Below are 23,309 nucleotides of genomic sequence, written 5' to 3' on the forward strand. Positions count from 1 at the left end.
CAGGAAAAATATTAACCTTCCTTATTATTAATCGAAGGGGGAAAAATCTCAAAGACCCACAGGGAATTCATAATCGTCTAAAAATAAATTATTATGTTATACATATCTTGTTTTTACTTTTACAAATTATTAAGATCGGAATGGCGAGAGTTCTCGGGTTGCTAGTTTATATATTACAGACTACGCCACACAATGACAGTTTAAAACAGCATTTAATTTCAGTAGTGCCTGTCAGGTCTACCAGTGATAATGTATTTTGATATTATTTCACTTAAATTCCAGTGAAAATATATTTTCCCTGTAACATTGTAGATCAATATTTGCGTCATTTTTTTACATGCTTCAATTTAGAGCAGTATATAATTTTACTAGCACCTATCGAATAAACTATATTTTCACTAGTATAAATATATATCTACTAGTGAAAATGTATTCTGATATAATTTCACTGGTAATACACATTCACTAAAAAAATAAATTTAAATGTGTCATATTCATATAAAATTATAAAGTGAATAAATGTATTAGGTTCAAAGAATTACCATAAAACAGTAGTTGGCGACAGTTTTTACATCTAGGTTAATTGTATTACATGCAAGACTCGAAACGGAAAGCTCGTTATTTTCAGAGAAATTCCAACTAGCATAAAAAGTGCTCTGATATTGTTTTCTAAAGAGTCCTTGACTTATTCTTCTCTTATTATAATAAACTAATGCATCTGTTTTTGGTTTAATTTATTTTTTATATTACATATTATTTTGGTGTGTCTTTTGGAAATTGAGTAGTTAACTACATTGTTGAGATTACAGCACTATTTCTTAATCAAGTTAATAAAATAATAGCAATAATAATTAATCCGATACGTTTAAGTGCGCAGTCATTTTCCAATTGTAAATGTTTAACGTTAAACCGTTTACACAGCCGTCTCGTTAAAACAATACGCAATGCGCTATTAATTAACAAAATTAATAATTGAATCGGGCCTTTAAACAAACCTTCTCGTTCCAGTGTTTGCTCTTGTGTTATTTCTCATTCTCTCTACAATTTTATGTTAAAATTCCCTTCGGAACGCAATTTTAGCGCCCTTCGTAATCCATCGCCGATGGCAATCTGTTTTTGGCGAATAATAATGATAAATATATTTTATTGCATTATTTTATGTACAAAGTGTATGTTGTGTATTTATACATTTACACAGCGCTTCTCAAACAACGGCTTCGTAATTAACGTAAAGACAGTGACTCGTCAAACCTGCGTACCTGCTGCGTCATATGCGTACGATTAATCTTATTTTAATTTTAAAAGTGAGCTATTGTGACGTAGAGAGGATCCCGATATATATGATATATGTATGTAAATTAATATAATACAACGTATCATGGTAAGCGTGTATAAAAATAGATTCATTACTTACTAGAATTACCTAATTAATTAAGCAATATATTATACTGGCGAAAACAAGGAGAATAAAAGCTTTAGCGTACTTTACAGAATTAGCATCTTACATAATTGACATTAACCTTAAGATAAAATCCTTAATTATAAAAAGTATCCTTTATAAAAGTATCTTAATTTTGTATGCAAAAACAAAATTAAGAAAGGTATTTGAGAGAAACTCAACTTTCTTTTTTAGTGATATTTTTATATACTACACTAAAGCTTTTATAAAATAATATCTCGATCTCGCTTTATGTGTGTATTTCTGTATAAAACATACGAAATGCAGAAACATTTTTATACCCAATGATATCAATGAGTCCTGTAAATTCAGAATTTGTCCTCGATCTACGAAAGCGACACAATCGTAACACGAATCGCCATTGTGAAACCTTTTTTGGGATCGCAAACGTTCTCGTTTTGCACCACCGCATCATCATTGTTGTTTTAATCTCGAAAATGTGTTCATCGCCGCGATTTAACAATTCAATCACGAGGGCGTGCGAAAAAGTGAGCAAAAAATAATACATTGGTTCTCAACATTTTATTATAAGGTATTTCTTATCGTAATTATCAAGATGACGCTTTGGGAGAATGCAATGTTTACCTAGCTCTTCCTAAGTACTCAAAATGAATCGAACCCGACTCCTTTAACTTTTCCAATTAAGCACCGGTGACTTATCGGCGAAAACTTCAACACTTTGCGGTCTTATTTTACTTGCTAAAAGTTCGTGGTGTCGTGTTTTAAACAGCACCGGTGATTAATTCACCGGGCTCCTATTAAGTGCCCTTTGCAGAAAGATAAAAATAACTCTTATTATAACTTTTATTGCACAATGATAAAAAACGATTTATATACTAATATATACTTACAATTACAGTGAATTGCCAGTAAATTATATTTTCACCAGTAAAATCATATCCGAATACATTTGATAGGGCGCTAGTGAACTTATTTGCTGATCTAAAATGTCTATGAAACTCAATTTTACAGTTCATTTTCTGTTCAAACGCAAACTAACCTAACCTGACTATTGTTCTTAAGCTTTTATTTCGGTAATTCGTTTAATTTATTTTAATTATTATAGTATTTAATTGTTTTACAGAGCAGTGAAATTGTAAATCAATTGTCTGATACATTTGCACTGGCTGAGTTAGTGAAATTATATTTATACTAATTAAAATATAACATCACTGATAATCAGGTCCATAGGAAGGAATTGGCAAAGGGACATTTTCTAAGGGCGCAAAGATCTAAGGTTTTACAAAGTCAGTTTTAGCAGATTAAAAATAATCAAAAATATTTAAGATCGTACTGTGGGGGTCTATTTATATATTTATTTATTCATTTATTATGGCCAAAACTTTTCCATAGTGAATGAAAAATTTTTTTGGCGCACCTCAACGAGAAACAACGGCCGGTGGTGCTTCATCTACCATTCACTCGCGTATATTTAAATATAAAACATGTAAACTCGATATATTTTTAATAAAAATAGTATTGTAGCGGCTCAATCTGTATGTAATTGCCACTGGTCACCATCTTGATACTTCAAATTTAACCTTTTTTCGGTTGTGAGTACCATTTTAGATGTATTTTTTATTATAAACAGTTAAATTAGTATCGCGAAAAAATCGTTTGTATTTTTATTGTTTTAAAAATAACTTATAAACCAATAAATAATTTTCATAATTATCTTAATTCTGTAATTATGTTTTTGTCATTTAGCTATTAAAAAGAATATATAATGGAGCGCCATATTTAATATTTGCCAAGGGTGCCAAAATCATTAGTACGGTTTTGCTGACAATACACATTCATTTCGGACTTGTTTTTTATGATGATATCGATTTTTTTGTAAAACCGATAATATTCATTAGCAACAACTTTGCTCTGATAAAATACTGAAAAATTATATTTTATTTTATTTTTTTATTAAATATAACACTTTTAAAATTGATCGTATAATATACGCAATAATGAATATTCAATACATATTTATAAGTTAGATTAAACTCGGGTTGGGATTTAGGTAAAATTTTAGAAAACATCGATTTTTAAATTTTATAAATAAAGTGTAAATGGCGATAAGATAATATTTTTTACAATCATACCTCAAAAACAACAAATTATCACGGTCCTATGTACTTACACGTGCCAGTATATCCCTCACGGCGAACGACCAATCACAGGGCATTATTTAAAAACACGTGATTATAACGCTGAATTTTGCAAATAAATATACTGTAAATAAAAATTGTTTTGTTATAATAATTCAATCATTATATTTATATTAAATATTGAATCTTTGCAACAAAAATAGAGATTTTATGCTTCTAGAGCCAAAATTTATAATTCTATTGTATATATTAGCTAATGATAAAAATGCATATAAAAATGATTTTTGAGTATTTGGGTAAAACAATAATTAAAAAAAATATTCTTTCTAAAACTATATCGGCTATAATATAAATATAATTATCTTATCTACAGTTTATTTTAATTAATTTAGTTTTAAACTTTGAGCAAAGGCTCATCTCGGTTTTGCGTTTGCAAACACTGCATTTTTTTCACTTTTAATCACATTAAAAACCGCATATTTTCTCCGTCTTTCAGCTTTAATCTTAATTTCGCGCGGGGCCTCCGAGAGTGGCCCCGCGGCGCTCCCTCGGGATTAAGCGAGTAGCTGGAAACGAATCCCACTTGTCGCACTCCCACGGGGATTAGCCGACGAAAGATTTTCCAAAATGTATACACACGACCGAGTGAATTAACGGTCGCGGTCAGGCCCTAATCCCTTTATCTGATTACGTCGAAATCGGACCCCCGACATTTTCCCCCTGCTGACAGAGATTTTCCTTGTTTTTTTACAAAAAAAAACCTCACGCCAAATACGCAGAAAGTAAAGTATAAAGAGGCTTTGCGATCGAATAAAATATCTATGTTTGACTTGAAACTCGAATACCCTTTAAATGTTTTAGGAGAATCCTATATAAATTTAGTTATATCTCTACCTTACTCCGTCCTATTTTTAGTGTTTCAGACATATCCTTTCGCCTTTCTTGACATACAAAAAGTGGGTTGAACAGATGCAAAATATATTTGATCTCTTCGATTATATTTTTATTTGACTACATTTTTTCATATCATCGAATACAACTGAATATAATTACATAATGATATATACGGATTATTTAAAGTCTCTTGCTTACACGACAGAGTAGGTAACTTAATAATTTACATTATTAAAAATCTAGCTAGATGGAAGCAATGTTTAGGCGCTCTCTAGCGATAATCAAAATCAGGTTAATTCAATCAAAATTGCCTCTACGAGTTCATCGTTTATGAGAGATATATTTAAAAGGGCAAACACTTCGTTGTTCAATATAATTTTTGACAAATTACTTTATATGTCCTCCAATTAATATATAAATGCTATAAAACAACTTGAGTAGAATAAAATTTGTCTATGTTAAATATTGCTACGTTTATTTCTCGACAACTTTGTAAGTAGTCAATCATTGTCTCATTTTTTTAAACCTGCAGCATTGATACTTCACATACCTACCTCTTTTTAAAACATACGAAATTATTCCTCGACCAATTACACGGCCCTGTTGGTTATTGTTTGCGCCCAGGGCAATTTTTCTGGGCGAAAACCGGTCGTCGTAACGCAATCGCGAATCGTTCCTTAACGGTGGATCTCCTCTCGGTGAATGTGTGTATATAAATTGTGTACATAATAGGTGGACGCGTTTATGTGCGATGCTTACTTTTAATATGTATGCGTGTGTGTAAATAAATTTCTTCAATATCTTCTTCTGATTCGTGGAACGTGTCCTCGTTTGTTGGTAGATTCTCGGGAATGCTATCGTAAATTTTATCAATGTTTAATAAAACCGATTTTGTGTGTTTATAATAGTATTTGATTAACGTTTCTCGGGAAAGGAATTCGACCGTAATGATTAATGATCAAAACGTGTACTGCTAATTTAACGATTATTTGAATAACCTTGATGTAAAGCTTAAAATACCAAAGCAAGTTATATATATTTTAGAGAAATCAAGTGACTGACTGACAAATCACGTTAAAAGTGTAAATTGATAACAGATTTAGTCTTTATTATCTTTAGATATTTTTTAGTGTGACTTTTATATGATTACTCTTAATATTTTCATGATGTGAGATTTACATAGCATATGTATCAGAATGCACGAAGCAAAGTGGCATTATTAAGTCATTTTTAATTAAATGATTAGTTATAATAATTCCTATCAACACAATATTATTATATTAATATTAGTAAGCAGTAACTATAACTAAGCATATTTAAAAACAGATTTTAATTTACAATAAGTTTGTCAGAAAAATGCACAATAATTATATGCATATTAAAAAAATGTGCAAAACAGTCTTCAAGCTTGATAAAATATATTAATGTTTATCAGGGATTTAATTACTTTAGCACTTTGTCGACTCGATTAAATAAGAAAGTGACCAAATTTTCGCGTTAGCCAAAAATATTTTTATTTATACAACCGGGTTATAAAATCAGCATTCGTTAAACTGTTGTTTATTGTTTTCACATATTCAACATTGCTCTTAGTTATTCGTAAATATGTATTTTTAGCGCATTTAGCTTAAGAACTACATACATGAACCATCGCGATAATGCCGCCCCCAAGCAAGTGCCGCCCGGGGCGGTCCGCCCCCCTACTCTGTTCCTAGCAACGCCACTGCAATCAGTATATATTATGTTTGAGTACCACAAAAATAGAATTAGAATTTAGAATGAAGTATAAATTGAGTATTAAGCAATTTTTGACTGAGGTCATCGCACATTGACACACTAATCCAACTTGTTTTGAAAAATTGTGTTTTTTAAAGTCGCGCTGCGAATGATATGGAATATTATTTATTTATAAAAATCACATTTTATTTTTTAACAAGCACAATGCTAGTTTAATATTTAAATAAAATCATAGTTTTCACAACATATATTATATATTTAACTTTTTCTGGATTACTGTCTGAATGACTTTTGCAGCTAGTAAGAGCTGTTTGATAACAATGTATTGTACAAAATAGAAATATGAATGTATAAAAGTAGTAGAGCCTCGGAGTTATGAAAATAGATTAGTTCTGGTATTTGATTAAATTTAACGAGTCTTTATGAATGAGCGAGCGAATGATATTTTCAGGTAGCCATTTGTGGGCGACCATTTGATAATTACAAAGGATATGTATAACAATGTTATTTGATGCAATGCCATTAGGGTTGTTTCTAGAAGTGTATCTCGCTTATGGTAATTAATAATAATATTATAGTATTGTGAGTCAAAATGATTATTAAGTGATTGTTAATGTGATTAAAAATTAAATTCTTTACACTGGTCCTTCGAGGAAGCTTAGAGAATGGAAGCAAAGTCTAATTGTGATAGTGCTTAGCTCCATCTCTTATCCTTTCCTTTGTGAAAGTTATGTGACCGTCTGATAATTAGAAAGGATAGTTGAATCAAAGCTTATTCGTGATTTTTTAGACGTGTCTCATTTATTTAATTCTTGTGTGTTTTAAAATTATGCTATTGTTGAATTGATAGTAATACAATTTTATACATAATTTAATACATTTTATGCATATTTAACTTTTAATCAATACCTATTATACTATATCTCACTACTTTTAAAAGCTCCACCAATCATTAAAGGCTTATTTATCCCCTTTATACACCTACAGACTACATGTGTACATTATATATAAATTCAAATTTTATCTCAATCTCTGTGCAATCAACAAATTCCACGCATTCTCCGACTAGCGTACTATAATTATCTCCTTCGTTCCGTAAACGTACTTTTTCGTGTACGTGTAATGCATAAATATTAGAAAATGACTTTATTCAAACATAAAAGAATTGAGCTATACCGAGTTGTATTATGAAAATATACACAGTTAAATATAATTTTAATTTAACCACTACTACTCGGCTAATGGCATAAATTTCACGGTTGTGGTTTATTTTGACCGAAATGATAACATTCCGAGGTGGGTTCACCGCGAAAGCTACTTGGCGGCTACCGACCGTTTTGAGTATATAGTAAAGATATGTACAATACATGCATGTAGCTCTGTATTTAAAATTATTCTAATTATACTTTGATTCATAATTTTTACGTTATAAAATAATACGTACGTATGTTTAATTATAAGTGCGAGAGAACCTTTTGAATACAGTTAAACCCTAAAAGCTCCCGTGAACTTGACGCATATTTTAATCGGAAAATTAATACGTTGTTATAGTCTATAAAGGTATATTGTATTATATGAAAGGTTTTATGCTTACTGTGTAATATTTTAAGCTTATATTTAACGGACGGGTTAATTAAAAGATACATTTATAATTATTCGAATCGTGCTATGCAAAATAACATTCGTAAATTATATAGTCAATTATAATTTTGGAGCTTTCTCAGAAATTTGTTTGAAGAAGAAAATGGTTATTAATTACACAGTACGCCACAGTTTTTGCTAGAAAGATAAGATAACTCGATTTATATGTAAAATTATACGCTGATCATTAGGTTTTTTATTTATTTTTTTGTAATATTAAATTTATTTAGAATAAAAATTTTAGTCATCAATAATAATAAATCATAATATATGTAAATTTAGGTATACAATCGCTATACAAATATTGCCTTATTATTTTAACGATTTTTTTTATTATAATTATATAGAAAATATTATATAATGCCGTAAAAACTTTTTATAAACATCTATATATAGAAGTTTTAAAGATTCGTGCAAGAGACTATGATCAATTAAATCAGTGTTTTGAATCTAAGATATACTTTAACATATTAATTTTTGCTTTAAAACAAATATTACTAAGTTTGATTTTTTATTTATTGTTTTACATACTTAAATCAATTTTAGGAAAAATGTCATATGATCACTTTTGCTTTTAAGCGACGTAAAAGTTTACAATGATTTCATTAGTATACATTACAGTACATTTTCTTAGTCATAATATTTTGTGTATATATAATAAATAAGATTATTGAATCTTTGTAACGAAAATTATAATCAACATATTGCACATAATATAATATCACACATAGCCATAATAAAATGATAAAAAATACATATGCTAGTAAAAACTATATACACTAATAATGTAAAAAAATCTATATTATATATTTTATTTCTAACTATATTTTTTGTAGTGATTTATATATTATACATAAAATTAAACTTTTTATAATATTATTAAATTTAATAAATATTATACTCTACGCTGATTTAATTTAAGTTAATTATTTTATTCTGGTATATGTGTTAATAAAATATCTACTTAAGATATTTTAAACAAGCGTATAATTATTAACGTATAAATTTATTAAATTCACAAAAAAATATTATTTGCAGAAAAATAGTTTCTATAGTAATTTAATATATTTTTTACTATTTTAATAAAATTTTTAAGCTTGAATTTTATTATAAGAATTAGCTTAGAATAGAGACGCAGATTATTGAAAACAATCAAACAGTATTTATCGTGTCGTTTTCATAAATTAAACCACTCTTTACTCACAATTAGACCTCCTCCCTCTAATAGAACGAATTAATCGGTAGGTCTAAACGTTCGAAAAGCTTTTAGCCAAATTTACAAACTTGAGAATCTGAATAGTATGCTATTAAATCATAAAAAGTTCGGCATTTAAACGTAAACATTAAAATGGAACATCACCCTGAGAAAAGGTTTTTTAGCATATCAAGTCACAAAGTACCCATCATAAATCAAAATGTATCTATTGTAAATTTTTGATAAGGGATAAACGTGGGATTCGATTAAAAACTATCTTAAAAGCCACCCGTATGGTGTAATTGGTAATATAAACAAAATCCTCTGAACTAATATAAATACAGAAACAATGGCAAAGTGTATTCAAACCAAAAAATGGCTAGCTTTACTACTAATTATGGCAATAGTTTAAAAAAATATCAATCCTAGAATGAAATCTCCGTATTTCAGTATTATAACAGTGAGTTCAGACCCCACAAACATTTCATTAATGTTAAAATATGTATGTATAAATACTAATATAATATTTTTTACGAGTGTTTATCTTCATTGGAGGTGAATGTGCGTTTTTTATTGTATTTGTTAGTAGTTTAAAGAAACCTTTTTGTCTGTTACATTGTGCAAATATCAAACAAAGTGTCAAAGTTGCACGGTTGAGTATCACCGCGTATATTGACCGTAAAGTGTTAAAAATTATTTAGAAACATTTTTATTTTCTTGGTACGCGATTCACAATTTTGTGATAACTGATTTAATTATTACGAATATAACTGGAAACGATTTTTTTTTTACCCGAGTTTTGAGCCTCTGGAATTTTGAGTATCGATTTTTTTTAATTTTTAATATAATATTAGTAACATCTTTGGCTTGAACACTAAATTAATACGCTACGATAAAGATGCAGTTTAACGTGTGATTTTGTTATATGAAGTTTAAATGACAAAAAGCACAAATTTGTGCATACGGACGCAATGCAGTTTCTGAAACGCACAGATTTGTGCACACGGTATTCAATGTGTTAATGCTGACGTCAGATCTGGCAATTGTTCAATGTAGCAAAAGTCGATATATCGGATTTAGACAACCATTAAAAAATAAAACTAACAACATTTCTTTAAAAAAAAATTGTTTGTGGCAAAATCTAATCATACAATGTTAATAAAATTGTTAATGTTAATAGTTCCAGTGGTATGGTCGGTATCTAATTTTTCAAATATCTGAGTTCGAATCTCATATAAGCTCTATTGTTTTTTAATTATTTTGTAATTAATTTCGGTAGATCATCATAAATCAGGATTACAGTTCTATTTATTTTACTTCACAATATAAATAAAAAATATATTTTGCTGATTTTTCCAAAAATATGTTAAAATCTCTAGGTGTATATGAAACATGCCAACATCACAAATCATCTCCATTCATCCAAATTCACAACATCAAATTGTCGCACGTACGCGTGACGCTCGCGCTTTTTTTTCCACGACCGCAACGCAACGGCAATACATAACGGCCGTTAATATCTCAGAGTCAGGGCTTGTAAAGCTATCAAATTAGCGGGCTGGCGCGTGTTAAGCGCCATTAGCGCCACGTGTGACATGCACCGACTAATGTCGATTTGATCTCGGCGCCGTGGCTGAATAGTAAACTTGCGAATTATTTAAATAATCACCGAAAGACGTGACGCTTCGTCGTTTGATGGGATTTCAGGGTGGATTAGCAGTTGTAGTACGAGCAGGATTAGAGCAGAACTCTACTAGGAGTAGGGACAAATACATAATTCTATTTGCAATTCGAATTCGAAACTGTTTGCACGGCAGTGCTAATCCGGCGCCGTTTTAATAACGTTTCTATCTGCAAGTTTGTCAGGGGTCTCGTGTAATTGGTCGGAGTGTTTGCTGCAAGGGATTGATGTGAAACTTTTCAATTTAATATGTAGACGTTTCAAGTGCTAAATTTAGACACTTCCCCATTAATGCGGATCGTTATTTATTTATTTAACTATTCTGACGCTCAATAGAGTGGAGCGCGTTAGTGAGATACCTGTTGCATTTTTTCTGAAGAAGAACTGGATAATTATCTGCGTTCATTGCACCGACAGTCGTTTTTCAATTATGATAACATTGCATGAACCTCCTTATGAAAAAAATATGTGTATTTTTTATCATAATAGGCAGGTTTTTAATAGAAATGCTGCGGTTGTTGTTGGCTCTCTCCGTGTATGTAGATCTAGGGGCTGCGGTTGTTGTTGGCTCTCTCCGTGTATGTAGATCTAGGGGCTGCAGTATTAGGAGGTACCGTTTCTGGTAGCGTTTTTTATTTAGGTTTAACCAGTCAAGGAGTAAGCCCTGGCGTCTTCTTTCTTCTGTGGAGTAGGGCGATCAGCCAAGGGCAAAGCCCCGTTGGTGGCGGTCTGATCTTCTATTGAGACTCGTTTAAGCCTTTTTCTAGACCGTGGCTCGAATCCTATTATCTTGCATTGGGCGAAGGAAAAGAAGTTTATATAAAAAAACTTTCCCACTGACAAATTTTTCTGATTTCTTACCTCGTTTTGAAAAACCTGTTTGGCGTTATAAATGATCGCCACAGATTTTTTTTCGTTTTTAAGGAAAATATACATTTATTTATGTTTACATATATTTTTGTACTTATATAAATTTCTTACCACCAACAAAATATCATTCTCGATATTTTTCATTTCTCAAAGAATTCTTATTTTCACTTCTCGAATTTCGTAATTTTGCTTATTAAATAAAGATGTGTGATTAATTGAAAGACAAGAATGGATCGATCTACTTCAATTTAATACAGAACGTCGAGCTACGAAAGAATGTCGAACTCTTGTATTTACACCCGAATCGTAGAGAAATTTTTCAGTATAAGCTGCTGCTCATTTACATTTTTCAAAATAAGATTAAAGTTTACCGATAGGCAACTTTGTGGAAAGCCCCCACACATTTTTAAAATCTGCTGATTCCCACGCAGAGTATTTTCTTCTTATCTGATTGTTAATGTTGCTCTTAGATTACCAAAGCAAAGATAAAGCCAATTAGAATATTGGTAACAATTTTTGTGCTATTCAAATACTTCTGATCCCTATTGAAAGGCTCCATAACATCTGCCACTGACCCACCCATTTTTATACAGCGTTATAAAACATTTAGAAATATTCGTACAAATTTATTGTTTAACAAAAAAGACTATAAAATCACGTTTTCTTTAGAAATTCTCGAGAACAAACACTATGACTAATATTAGATTGAGTAAGAAGTTAAAGTAATTTTAATTATTTTACGTACATTTATTTGCTTTGTAAAAAAAATCCGTCAAAATTATTATTTGTGCGCTACAGCAGTAAAATTTTATTATTATTTTATAAGCAAGTAAATTACTCCAATCTGAATATTTTAATGCCGTATATGACCATTAGTTATTCTAAAAAATTTAATTATTTAATAAAAAATCATCAAAAAACCAACCAACTTTAAAAACACGGTTGTATAATATTTATGTATTACAATAACGTAGGTAATCAATTTTTCCCCTGATGGATCGTTGCATTATCTACGGTACAATTGTGTCGTAAATTGTTTTTTTTTAATTAACACTTTTTTATTGCCGAAATTCTAGAAATTACTCATATTTTCAAGGTAATATTGTATAGCTGTGTGCTTTTTCGGTAATTTGTATTGAATTTTATCTTTCATATTTTAAATTTAAATCTGTTTAAAGTAATTGATTCAGGTTATATTTAGTTGTGCACTAGATTATAATCTTTTTGGCAGAAGAAGTAATTTTTTTAATTAAGTACTTTTTATTGTGTTATTTTTATATAACATAAAATTATTTTTTACTCATTATTCAAACTATATTTTTAAATTCTATATAACTTACGAATAATATTATCATATTTTATCGTTTACGAAATTTAATAAATTAACTTTTGCTACTTTAAAAATTATAAAAAAATATTTTTTTTTTAAATATTTTATTTGGTTTTTAATTCAGAGGCAAATAACAATTTTTCTGAAGAAATACTTGTTTTATTATATTAGGTAATCCCGGAATTAATGTCGTTTTTTTATTAAAACTCAAACTTATTTTTTTTTTCAATTATTTAATATTTTTTTAATACAAAGTAATTTCTAGTGTTATCTACGACTCTTTGCCATCTTGTTACTAGATCTAAAATTCCTTTCTCATAAAAGGCTTTTGGTTTAGATTCGAAGAACTCCGAAAGACCCGATTTCAGTTTTTGTCGAATTGTCGAATTTTTTGTTCCCTAATTGCGTTTCTAAATAGCGAAATAAGTGAAAGTTGCTCGGTACCAAGTCCAGAGAATAGGGTGGATGCAATAAAACATCCCAGCTAAGGTCTTGGATTTTTTTACGGGTAATATCGGCAACATGCGGCTGGGCGTTATCATGTTGAAGAATGACATTACTTTTATTCACAAGAGCAGGTCTAATTTTTTGTAACGTCGTATTTAATTTGTCCATCTGTTCACAATAGAGGGCTGCAGTAACAGTTTGCCCTTGTTTTAAAACATCATAATAAATTACACCTTTCGAATCCCACCACACACACAATAATGCTTTCCGAGGATGTAGTCCTGGTTTTGGTGTTGGAATTGGGGTTTGACCTCGATTTAACCATTGTTTCTATTTTTTTATATCATGATAAAGAACCCATTTTTCGTCTCTGGTGATAAGGTCATGGAGAAACGGGGTAAAATGTTGCTTTTCTTGCAGTATTTTGCATGTGTTGAGGCGTTGAGCTTTGTTGCGTCGGTGATCGCGTGAGGAACCGAGATACCTTATTTTTTAACTTTTCGCAGTTTATCAAGATAACGATGGGTGTTCGACCGTGATGTGCCGACTTTCTTCGATAATTCATCAATGGTCATAATCGGATTTGCTTCGATTTCCGCCTTTAGAGCTGGACTATCCACTAGACTGGGCCGTCCACTTCGAAGCTCGTCCTTCAAATCGAGATTGCCCGTTGGAAATTTTTTGAACCCACTTTGGCACTTTCTTTTGTCCAGTATATCATCGTAAATGTCATAAATGCATTCTGTTGCTTCTGTCGCAGTTTTTTTTTAATGAAACGAAAACAGCATACAGCTTCTTAAATGTGTTTCCGAAGGACACGTCTCTGCCATTGTTTGTAAATGGGATAGAAAAGATTTTTTTTGTTTAAAAGATAGGCAAAGGATCACAGAGAAGAAAAAAATTACAACGCACGTCTTCACTGCTCATCGGACCCAAAAATACTAAGCCAAAGTTGCCTATTAAAAAAACGACATTAATTCCGGGATTACCTAATATAATATTTCGATAGTTATTTCAAAATCCTCGGCAAGCATTGAGTTAAAACTAAAAGAAACTGGGAGCATTAGCATTTTTGCTCAGATTTCGAATAAACAAAATAGTCGCTTCTGATTATCAGACATTATTATAATAATTATAAAATTCGTTATTAAAGCAATTTTATCATTGATTTATATATTACTGTAATAAACAACATTGTAATAATGTTTATATTTATTTTACATTATGTCTATGATAAACATATATGCTCGTATGTATGAGAACCCGTTATGAAGATAACACTGAATTAGAATTCTCCGCACATTTGTTCAAGTGCAAACGGATATGTAGTTTTAGCACAGCCATTGTCAATAGTTAAATCGTAAAAGCGTTTTGGTTTGAATAGCGATACGTGTTAAAGAATTAGCATAATAATTTCCGTACACGATCACAAAATATTAATGTTCTTACTCTGTATCGCAAGTATATATTTTACCTGTTTGATTTGGCCAGATGTAATACACCCATTAGACCCGGTTAAAAATAGTGGTACAAATAAGATGGTACCGTCTTCGGTAATGGTACCCGGATGAACGCTGAGATAATAAATACGAGCGTAAAAATAAAAACTGAACCGTAAATCACGTTCTTAACGAAGTCGGTAACTCTGTTTCGTATTATTATTTGCGGTGTAATTTCATTGTGAAAGTCTTGTCCGATGTTCATCGTTATCGTCAAAGTTGATTGCCAACTTAATACTATAATATATAGGTACTTCAATCAATTGTATGGTATCTGGTTGTGATATTCATTTTAATTGAGCCGTCATTTCGCTGAAAGAATAACTATATTTAAATGTTGTTGGTTATTAAATTTTATCCATTTATATGTATAATAGTTTATAATATTTTAAAACAGCAATGATATGTAGGAGTTTCAAACCGGTATATTGGAATTTTAGAGGTTTTTTAAATGGTATAATATATTTTTTTCTTAATTGAAAACTGTTTATTTCGTCATTATATTGCGATTCGTTTTTCTGCTATATAGAACTTATCGTTCGTGTCTGCGATAATCGACATGGTTTAGTTTCATTAGTAGACTGGTCTAATAGAACTGCTTCAATTTTTAACGACTTTTTTGATAAATGTACTTTCAAAGCGACAAGGTTAAGTAAGTTCAAGATGACCCGCAAAAATGTAAAATAAAATCTCTAGAACTTTTTCAACAGTCATGTTCGTATATTTTGTTAAAGCGAAAGTTATCCTCGGAAAGCCAATGTTATTATAGCGTTAACAATCGCTAATAAAGCCGTTTGCACCTTTGAGGCAAACACGACGGACTTACAAAGCATTTCATATACAATTTTAAACCGTGGTGTTCGGTTCGTTTTCCGCGTCAAAAGCTACCGCCCTTTGATCGATCCATTAATACGTAAATTGAGTTTTATTAGTGTTCCGCATAAATACATACATATTCATACGTATATAATGTACTTTATTATACTAGTTTTTAATGTGTATATTGCTTTTTTTCATTCACAGAGACCTCCAGGGCAACAACATCAGCATAATCACGGACGGCGACTTTCGAGGCCTAACCAACGTCAAAACCCTGTAAGTATAAAAATAAATTTTCTTTAATATTTCAAAAATACAACCTAACCTATTTATTATACATATTTATTCAATTGTTAATAAAATCAGTATTCTCAAATATACACCTTTCTAAAAAGGTGTATATTTGAGAATACCGATTATTTTGATCAATCGTTGCGTTTTAAATTGAAATCGAAATTCTTCTATCTATAGATTATATTTTAAAAACAGAAATTATTTATGGAATATACACAAAAACAAATGAAGCTTGATATTTGATCATCGTTACTCAATGTTTTACATATCCTGATCATTTGCCTTTTAATTACGATAATAGCTAATTACTCTTCTTTCGATGTTATGTCTTTAAGAATCGTTCTTAAAAAATTGCACAAGTGATTACTAATACAAGAAGCAACACAAACTACGTTTTAAAATCATCATTAAATATAATATCTAAATTGTTGCTCATAATAATGAAACGATATTCAACGGTTGACTACAATCCGAATATTAAAATATATACACGGTAGAAATTTGGCATCAATCGAGGCATAGAACTTAAAATAATAATAAAGCGATCAAATAGTTTTCACATGTAATCACGTGAAAAATCTTCAGTGATACGCGTGCACTCCAAAAAGTAACTCAGGATACTCTGCCTGGGCAGTGAGAGATGTTCCAGATGTAGGTCAAGTGCAAAAAGTGTACATCGCCACAATGTTTGATATGGAATCTTTTTTTAAATATGCTTTTTAACCGCCTAAATCGATGGATCAGTATATTCCTTGATTTTAACTATTCCAATATCTAAAAAAAACTGATCTTTATTTTATATGTATGAATGAATGGGGTATAATTAATTGTTTATAAATTAAAGTTTTATTTTTTATAGTTAAAGCACTCATTCTATTAAATATCGGTCTAAGGGTCGCAATGGCGGCAAGCCCTTTAGAGCAAAGTTTCAAAATATGCTCATTAAATTAAGCTGTAAGCCCAGATAGTTAACGCTTGTTTCTCATTATTTTGGAAAAGTGGTGGCAGAGATGAAAATAATTACTTTTATATTAATTCGGTTGATATTAATCTTCCACCTCTCAAAATATTTATAATTTATTCGCAATTTGTTTAAGGCCGTAAGCACTTGTTAAAATTGTATTTTTTTTATTTTTATGGTATCGTACGTATATAAGATAAAGAGAAATGGTCCTAAAAAACATCCTGAGAAACTCCAGTAGAATTTTACGCGGTATCGAATATTCATTATTCATTCTACTTCTCAGGTATGAGCCTATTTAGTGTAGCATATAGTCAGTTCTTATTATGTTTATAACAGACATGGCCATAACAACTAATAGTTGACAAAAAATAATGAAAAAAAAAACATTATTATTGCCGAAATTCCAGAATTTATACTTATTATTGAGTTATTATTGCACAACTGTGGACCTTCTTAATGGTTGTTGTTGATTTTTATATGTTTAGTTTTATGCTGTTTAGTAATTATAGTTGTTTTTAAAAATAATTATGTGTTTATGAATATCAGGCGCGTACGGTGAGAAACATTCCTTTTCGCTCGCTCGCATCTTGAGTGACGAGAGTAAGTGAGAGATGAGGGCACTCGGACCTACTTTAAAGCAATATGATAATCGTTGTTTTTGTAGTTCTAAGACATAAAAATATTATTTTCAGCAAATAAAATATACGGATTTGAGAAAATTTTCTCGGTAATATAGGTATTGCCGAAGGTCTATTTTTCCCCCAATACCGGTATTATCAGTATCGGTACTACCGGTATTGTAATCTCTATTTCCATCAATCATTAAAAAATTAAACATAATCTCACGTCTTAAAACACAAAAATCACACTATAAAAAAATTAATGATCTAGCGCTATTTGATTAACATTCGATTTTATCTTACAGCATTATTTTTCTAATGATCTTAACAGAATATTTTGCGTCAAAGCCTAATAGCTTTTATAAACGATAGATCGAAAGCTTGCCTGAACGATGGAGAAAAATCGCATCTATCGACGAAAAATACATTGCAAAACGTACTCTTTTCTAATTTAATTCCTATCTAGTATAAATTAACTTAATAGCCTGAATAATTGATTTATATTTTATTTTTACTATATTTTATTTATTTTTTACAGAAAAATTATTATTTAAAATTACTACATTAATTTAGTAAAATGATATGAACTTAGGCATACTAGCGATGTGTTAAAGCTCGTTCCGCGTAGCTCCAACTGCTGGTACGCTCTAATGGACCACTTAAGCAAAATTAATTGACTTATTTAACTATTCAATTAAGATAACTCCAATTTACATGCTACTCACAGCTTGAATTTTATCGTTTCAGCCAACTAAACGACAATCAGATCCACACCATCGAGAGAGACGCCTTTCAAGACCTGGTCTCCCTTGAGCGATTGTAAGTATAGTAGATTGCCTTATTATTCAACTTGCTATTGGCACACGTTTTAGTTTTATACATAAACGTTCAGAACTACAACGCTTGAATTTTAAAAGGATATTTTAACTCATTACTATGATAATAGTAGCTCTGAAAACGCTGTCGTTCTGAAGGTTGCTACCAATTTCGACCATTTTCACATCCTCTCAGGGAAAAGCGCGCGGAATTTAGTCGTGTAATTATGCCTAAAGTAGTAAGACTGTGTTGCCATTAATCATAATGTTTTCCAGACGATTAAATTTAAACCGGTTGACGCATATCCCGGACGGGACATTTTCCGCGCTGGCAAGTCTCATCCGACTGTGAGTATACACGAAACCCCATGATCCGGTTACGGTGTCGCCATCACAGATGTATAACAAAACATTTCCCGATAATATGTTGTGAACCATCCGATCTCTCGCATTAACCGCCATTGGCTTCGTTATCATTTCACTCTCATTGGTGATGGGCTTCCCTTACTTACCCACCCATATTCTAATATAATAGTATCCATAGCATATAGACGTTTCTAAAGCTAAAATTAATAGTAGGGTAGTTGATTGAAAAATGTCACGCATATCTTATATTTAAGCACGTTGGCTGGTGAGGCTTCGATATCATCTTTCATTTTAGCATATTAAATTTTCATGGTCATTTTGGGTGCGGTTAGTTTGTGATATTCCTAACATAAAACAAATCAAAATATGCTTTCCTATATTTAATTACTAATACACTAATACAGCACATATATTAACGCATTGCTCTTGTGCAGAAAATCGAAAAATTTCTCGCTACTCGTTCTATCTGTAGGACATTCAACAAAAATGAGATGTTTCAGTGTAAAATCATGAAATTACTATATCGGATACAAATACGCGTTTCTCACCAAGTTATATTTAAATTAGTACAGTGGCACCACGATTACGAACTTTTTTCATATCTCATTTTGGCTTCTACATACGAACCTAGATTCGAGACACGAACCGCGATGCACTGCGCTTGCGCGCGCGCTGAAACTATTTATCATAGCGGCGCTTGTTGCTACTACGCCGCGTTTATCTTAAATTTTACGCAAAAAAAATTATTTGTTTTTTGTGTATTTATGTAATCAATAAGATATTGGATTTCGAGATACGATCCACAGTCGGAAATGAATTAAGTTCGTAAGTCGAGGTACCATTATTAGTATATTATATTTTTTATCGGATGTTTAGAGATGGTCTCTGAAGTATCGTTGATTAATATTTACATTGAAAGATTGAGTTGGATAATAGCAAGCGTGTAAAAAAATATAAAAACTGATCGTCATTAAAAATGTTAACAGGAACTATATTGTTTCGCTTCGCTAATAATTGTCTATAACAACAATAATTCTATATATATAGTATCGGTATAATGTTAATTAATTTAGGTTAGGTTGGGTTTAAACAGCAAATGAATTTTTTACAACTCAAATTGATTTAAAAGCAGCATATAATTTCCTCAGTCCCTGCCCAAATTTTAATTATCCGGGGCGGAACTAGACTTTTTGTTAGTGTATAATACATACGTTTTGAAACTCATTGGTGTGCATCTGTGTTATAGTAGATTTGCAAACGCTAAAAATTGTCAACGTCGTTATTATATAAAATGTATAATCCGTGCTTCAGCACACATTTGGCTGAGATACGCATTAACAAATTTGTTTAATATTTATTTCTATTATAAAACATTTTTCTTTGCGATATTTTTAACATAGTTTCATTTCTTAATCCAACGTCCCTTATAGTTCTTAGTCGCTGCCCAAATTTTAATTATCCGGGGCGGAACGAGACTTTTTGTTATTGTATAATACATTTTTAAACTCATCCCTGTTATAGTAGATTCGTTAGAAACGCTAAAAATTGTTTACGTTGTCATTATATAAAATGTGTAATCCGTACTTCAGTACTCGTTTGGCTGAGATACGCATCAACTATTAATGGATACTGTTTAGATACGCAATATTGTTTTGTTTACGCGAACGAAAAAAACTTCCACGGGACACGAATAAATAAAAAAAATACCCTTTTACTAGTTTTTAAAAGGGACGGTCATAATTTTCTTTTATTAAAATTTGTAATTTTTATATCCATTATATAAGACAATGCTGGGAAAGGTGCTAGTAAAATTTCTCGCTACGTTTTCTAATATTCTTGGCAGAAATAAGTTGTTCTCATTAAAAATCATTAGTTATTTTATAAATTCTTTAAATATAAATTCTTAAGAAGAGAGTAAATCGATGTTTTATATTTTTTCGTTCTCGGTATACATTTTTTATGATACTGTCGGGACCATCCGTGATCGTTGCGATAAAATTGCTCACAAGATATTACCAAAAGCTAGTAAAACTTATTGTTTTTTTAGACTTTTTTTTCGTCAGCGTTATATTTTATAACGCTACAAGCAATCGCGTGCTGAGCGTACATTTGATAATCCAAAAGGTCGGTGCCGAATACAAACGACCTGAAATTTTAAACCCAATTTCTTTAAAAATTACTTCATTGTCAATTTTACCGATTTTTTATTCATCATACGCAGATAGTCTAAATACATGTTTATTAAACAATACCCACTCTGAACCACGTATAGAAAAATTTAAACCATATAATTGTACTAGCACCTGCCAAATAAATTATATTTTTACACGTTAAAATATATACATATCTACTGGTAAAAATGTATTCCGATATAATTTTACTGAAATGACATAATAAAAAATATATTTTCGGGACTGTTTTTTTTATATATATACCAGTGAAAATGTATTTGGATATAATTCGCTGAACCGCCAGTAAAAATAAAACTTTAATTGTGATACAATATGTAACATATACAACATCAAGTCTTATAAATTTATTTGCTTCGAAAAAATATAGAATTTTAGTTGTGTTCGTAACATATTAACTACTTTTGTTTTTATTTTTTTACTACATATTTAAACAATTTAAAGCATATCATAATAATATTTTGGTTGCTTTTAAAATGGACATCCATAAAGTGTGGTTTACGTCAGAGATACATAAATTAAGGGTAGATAACAGCAAATTTATAGCAAGCGGTTAAACACAAAAGTTCCACCCAATATTTTTGCTGAATTGCAATTATTCCAAAACACAATAGCAGTCCACCCAACACTGTACTACAATCACTTCATAAATAATACTTAAGATATTTCCACTGTTGCACCTCACGCCTAACAAGCATTCGTTCAAATTGATTATCCAAACAAATTCCTATTGCATTCATTGTACAATTTAAGGCAATAAATCACGTAATCCAATTGGTGATATTTTTTTAATCCAAAGGATGTGTTGATGTAAGAATGGGGTGTGCAGTAGTCGAAATTGCAGGAAATAGTTTAATGAAGCGACACAAATTGTATTAGTACAATACATTGTGCGTGGCAGGGGTTCCCCGTCGGGGGTTCGCGGGCCCCTTCGCTCCGCTTTTTGATCCCTACACGTGCTCGGACTTCCTTCGGCTAATCTCTGGCAAATTTTATATCCCAGCGAAATCCCACTACACCGTCTGAATCCAATGTGTAGCTCGGATCGGGTGAAGGAATTTAATCCGCGCTTTCTTGAGGACATTGAAGTGCTCCTTCGGCTCGTTTGTTGCCCAACAGAGCGATTTAGAAATCGCGCAAGAATGTTAAATTGCGTGTAAACATCGCTTTAGGTGCTTTTCCAATGCTGGTAATTGAGTTTGACGTGCGATTTTGAAACCATAGATATCGATCATGAGCTTTATTACCATACAATGTTAAAAATGTAGATAATTTCAAAACTGGACTATTTAAATTGTACAAAAAATATTACCAATTTTCATTCTGCATATATGGATCATAAAAAATAATAGATATTAATACTATACCTAATTTATATTAAAGGAAAACTCATAAAACTAGATTTTCTAATTATCATTTCTTAAGTTCATGTATCCCACTAATAGCTATGAATATAACACTCTAGTGATATTAAATTTATAAAAATAAAAATTCACTTATACTGTTATAAAAATTGTAACACGTTCATATAACTCATTACATAGCTAAGAAATAAGCTACTAGTTGTTGAAAGATTGCTGTTAATTTATTAAATTTTATGAATCTGGGTGAAATTACTCAAAATTGCTAGTGCTATTACGCTGTTGTTGAATTTACTCCTCTAGAAACGCAATTAAGATATTAAATATATATTTGTATGTTATTAAATAAATGATCCTGATAGGCAAATTTAAAAAAGAATGTGTTATTCTTAAAAATATCATTGGCCTGTTCTCACATTGCCTTCACCATGATAATAAATAAGACGCTTATTGTGACAAAACTTCACTTACGAGTTAGTTGATTCTTTTATGAATAGTGTTTTTAATCTACAGGGGTCGGAAAATTTATTTTTAAATAGACCAATAAGTAACTCTTTTATTGCAACAAATTTTAAGCCAAAAAATATCAGACATCTACATTATTATATATGTGCTGCGATCAAATATCTAAATAAACGGGCTTTATTGTAAAATTAACTAATTAACATATTTTGAATTATGATCGCATTTTTTTTGCGTTTCGTGAAAATTTCTGATGTTTCAATCATATTCCATAAAAAATATGTCGGAATAATTGGCAGAGCAGCGTAAATTTTTGGGTGTTTCATTAATAAATTCTTCTTTAATATTTTAGTTTAATTAAATGTTGGATAACTTACTTATAAATTATACTTTTAATTTAGAGAACTTTGAAGTAAATTATAATCACATTAGGAAGTAGAGAAATCAATTTTACTTTATGTTTTACAATTTTTTTTTATGATTATATTTAACAGAGCAACGATTTTTTTTTATTAGTCGCCTTAGTCGAGAAATTTACAAGATTAATTTTTATTAGTTTTATGTCGA

General features: G+C 30.5%; 1 protein-coding gene across 5 annotated transcripts in view; it reads left to right on the forward strand.

Moving 5' to 3' along the window:
* sli (slit guidance ligand) overlaps nt 1-23,309 on the forward strand; it is a 297,347-nt gene that overhangs the window by 243,006 nt on the left and 31,032 nt on the right. For 4 of the 5 annotated variants that reach the window (XM_088200774.1, XM_088200778.1, XM_088200776.1 and 1 more), the window contains exons 3-5: nt 15,876-15,947; nt 18,297-18,368; nt 18,641-18,712. In XM_088200774.1, the coding sequence (XP_088056900.1) occupies nt 15,876-15,947; nt 18,297-18,368; nt 18,641-18,712 (216 nt within the window). The remainder of the gene's footprint in view (nt 1-15,875; nt 15,948-18,296; nt 18,369-18,640; nt 18,713-23,309) is intronic. The other variant, XM_088200779.1, reaches the window with a different exon arrangement.

Source organism: Plectrocnemia conspersa, unplaced genomic scaffold, assembly GCF_051122295.1.
Source record: "Plectrocnemia conspersa isolate PC_06_02 unplaced genomic scaffold, ASM5112229v1 ptg000012l, whole genome shotgun sequence".
Lineage (NCBI taxonomy): Eukaryota > Metazoa > Arthropoda > Insecta > Trichoptera > Polycentropodidae > Plectrocnemia > Plectrocnemia conspersa.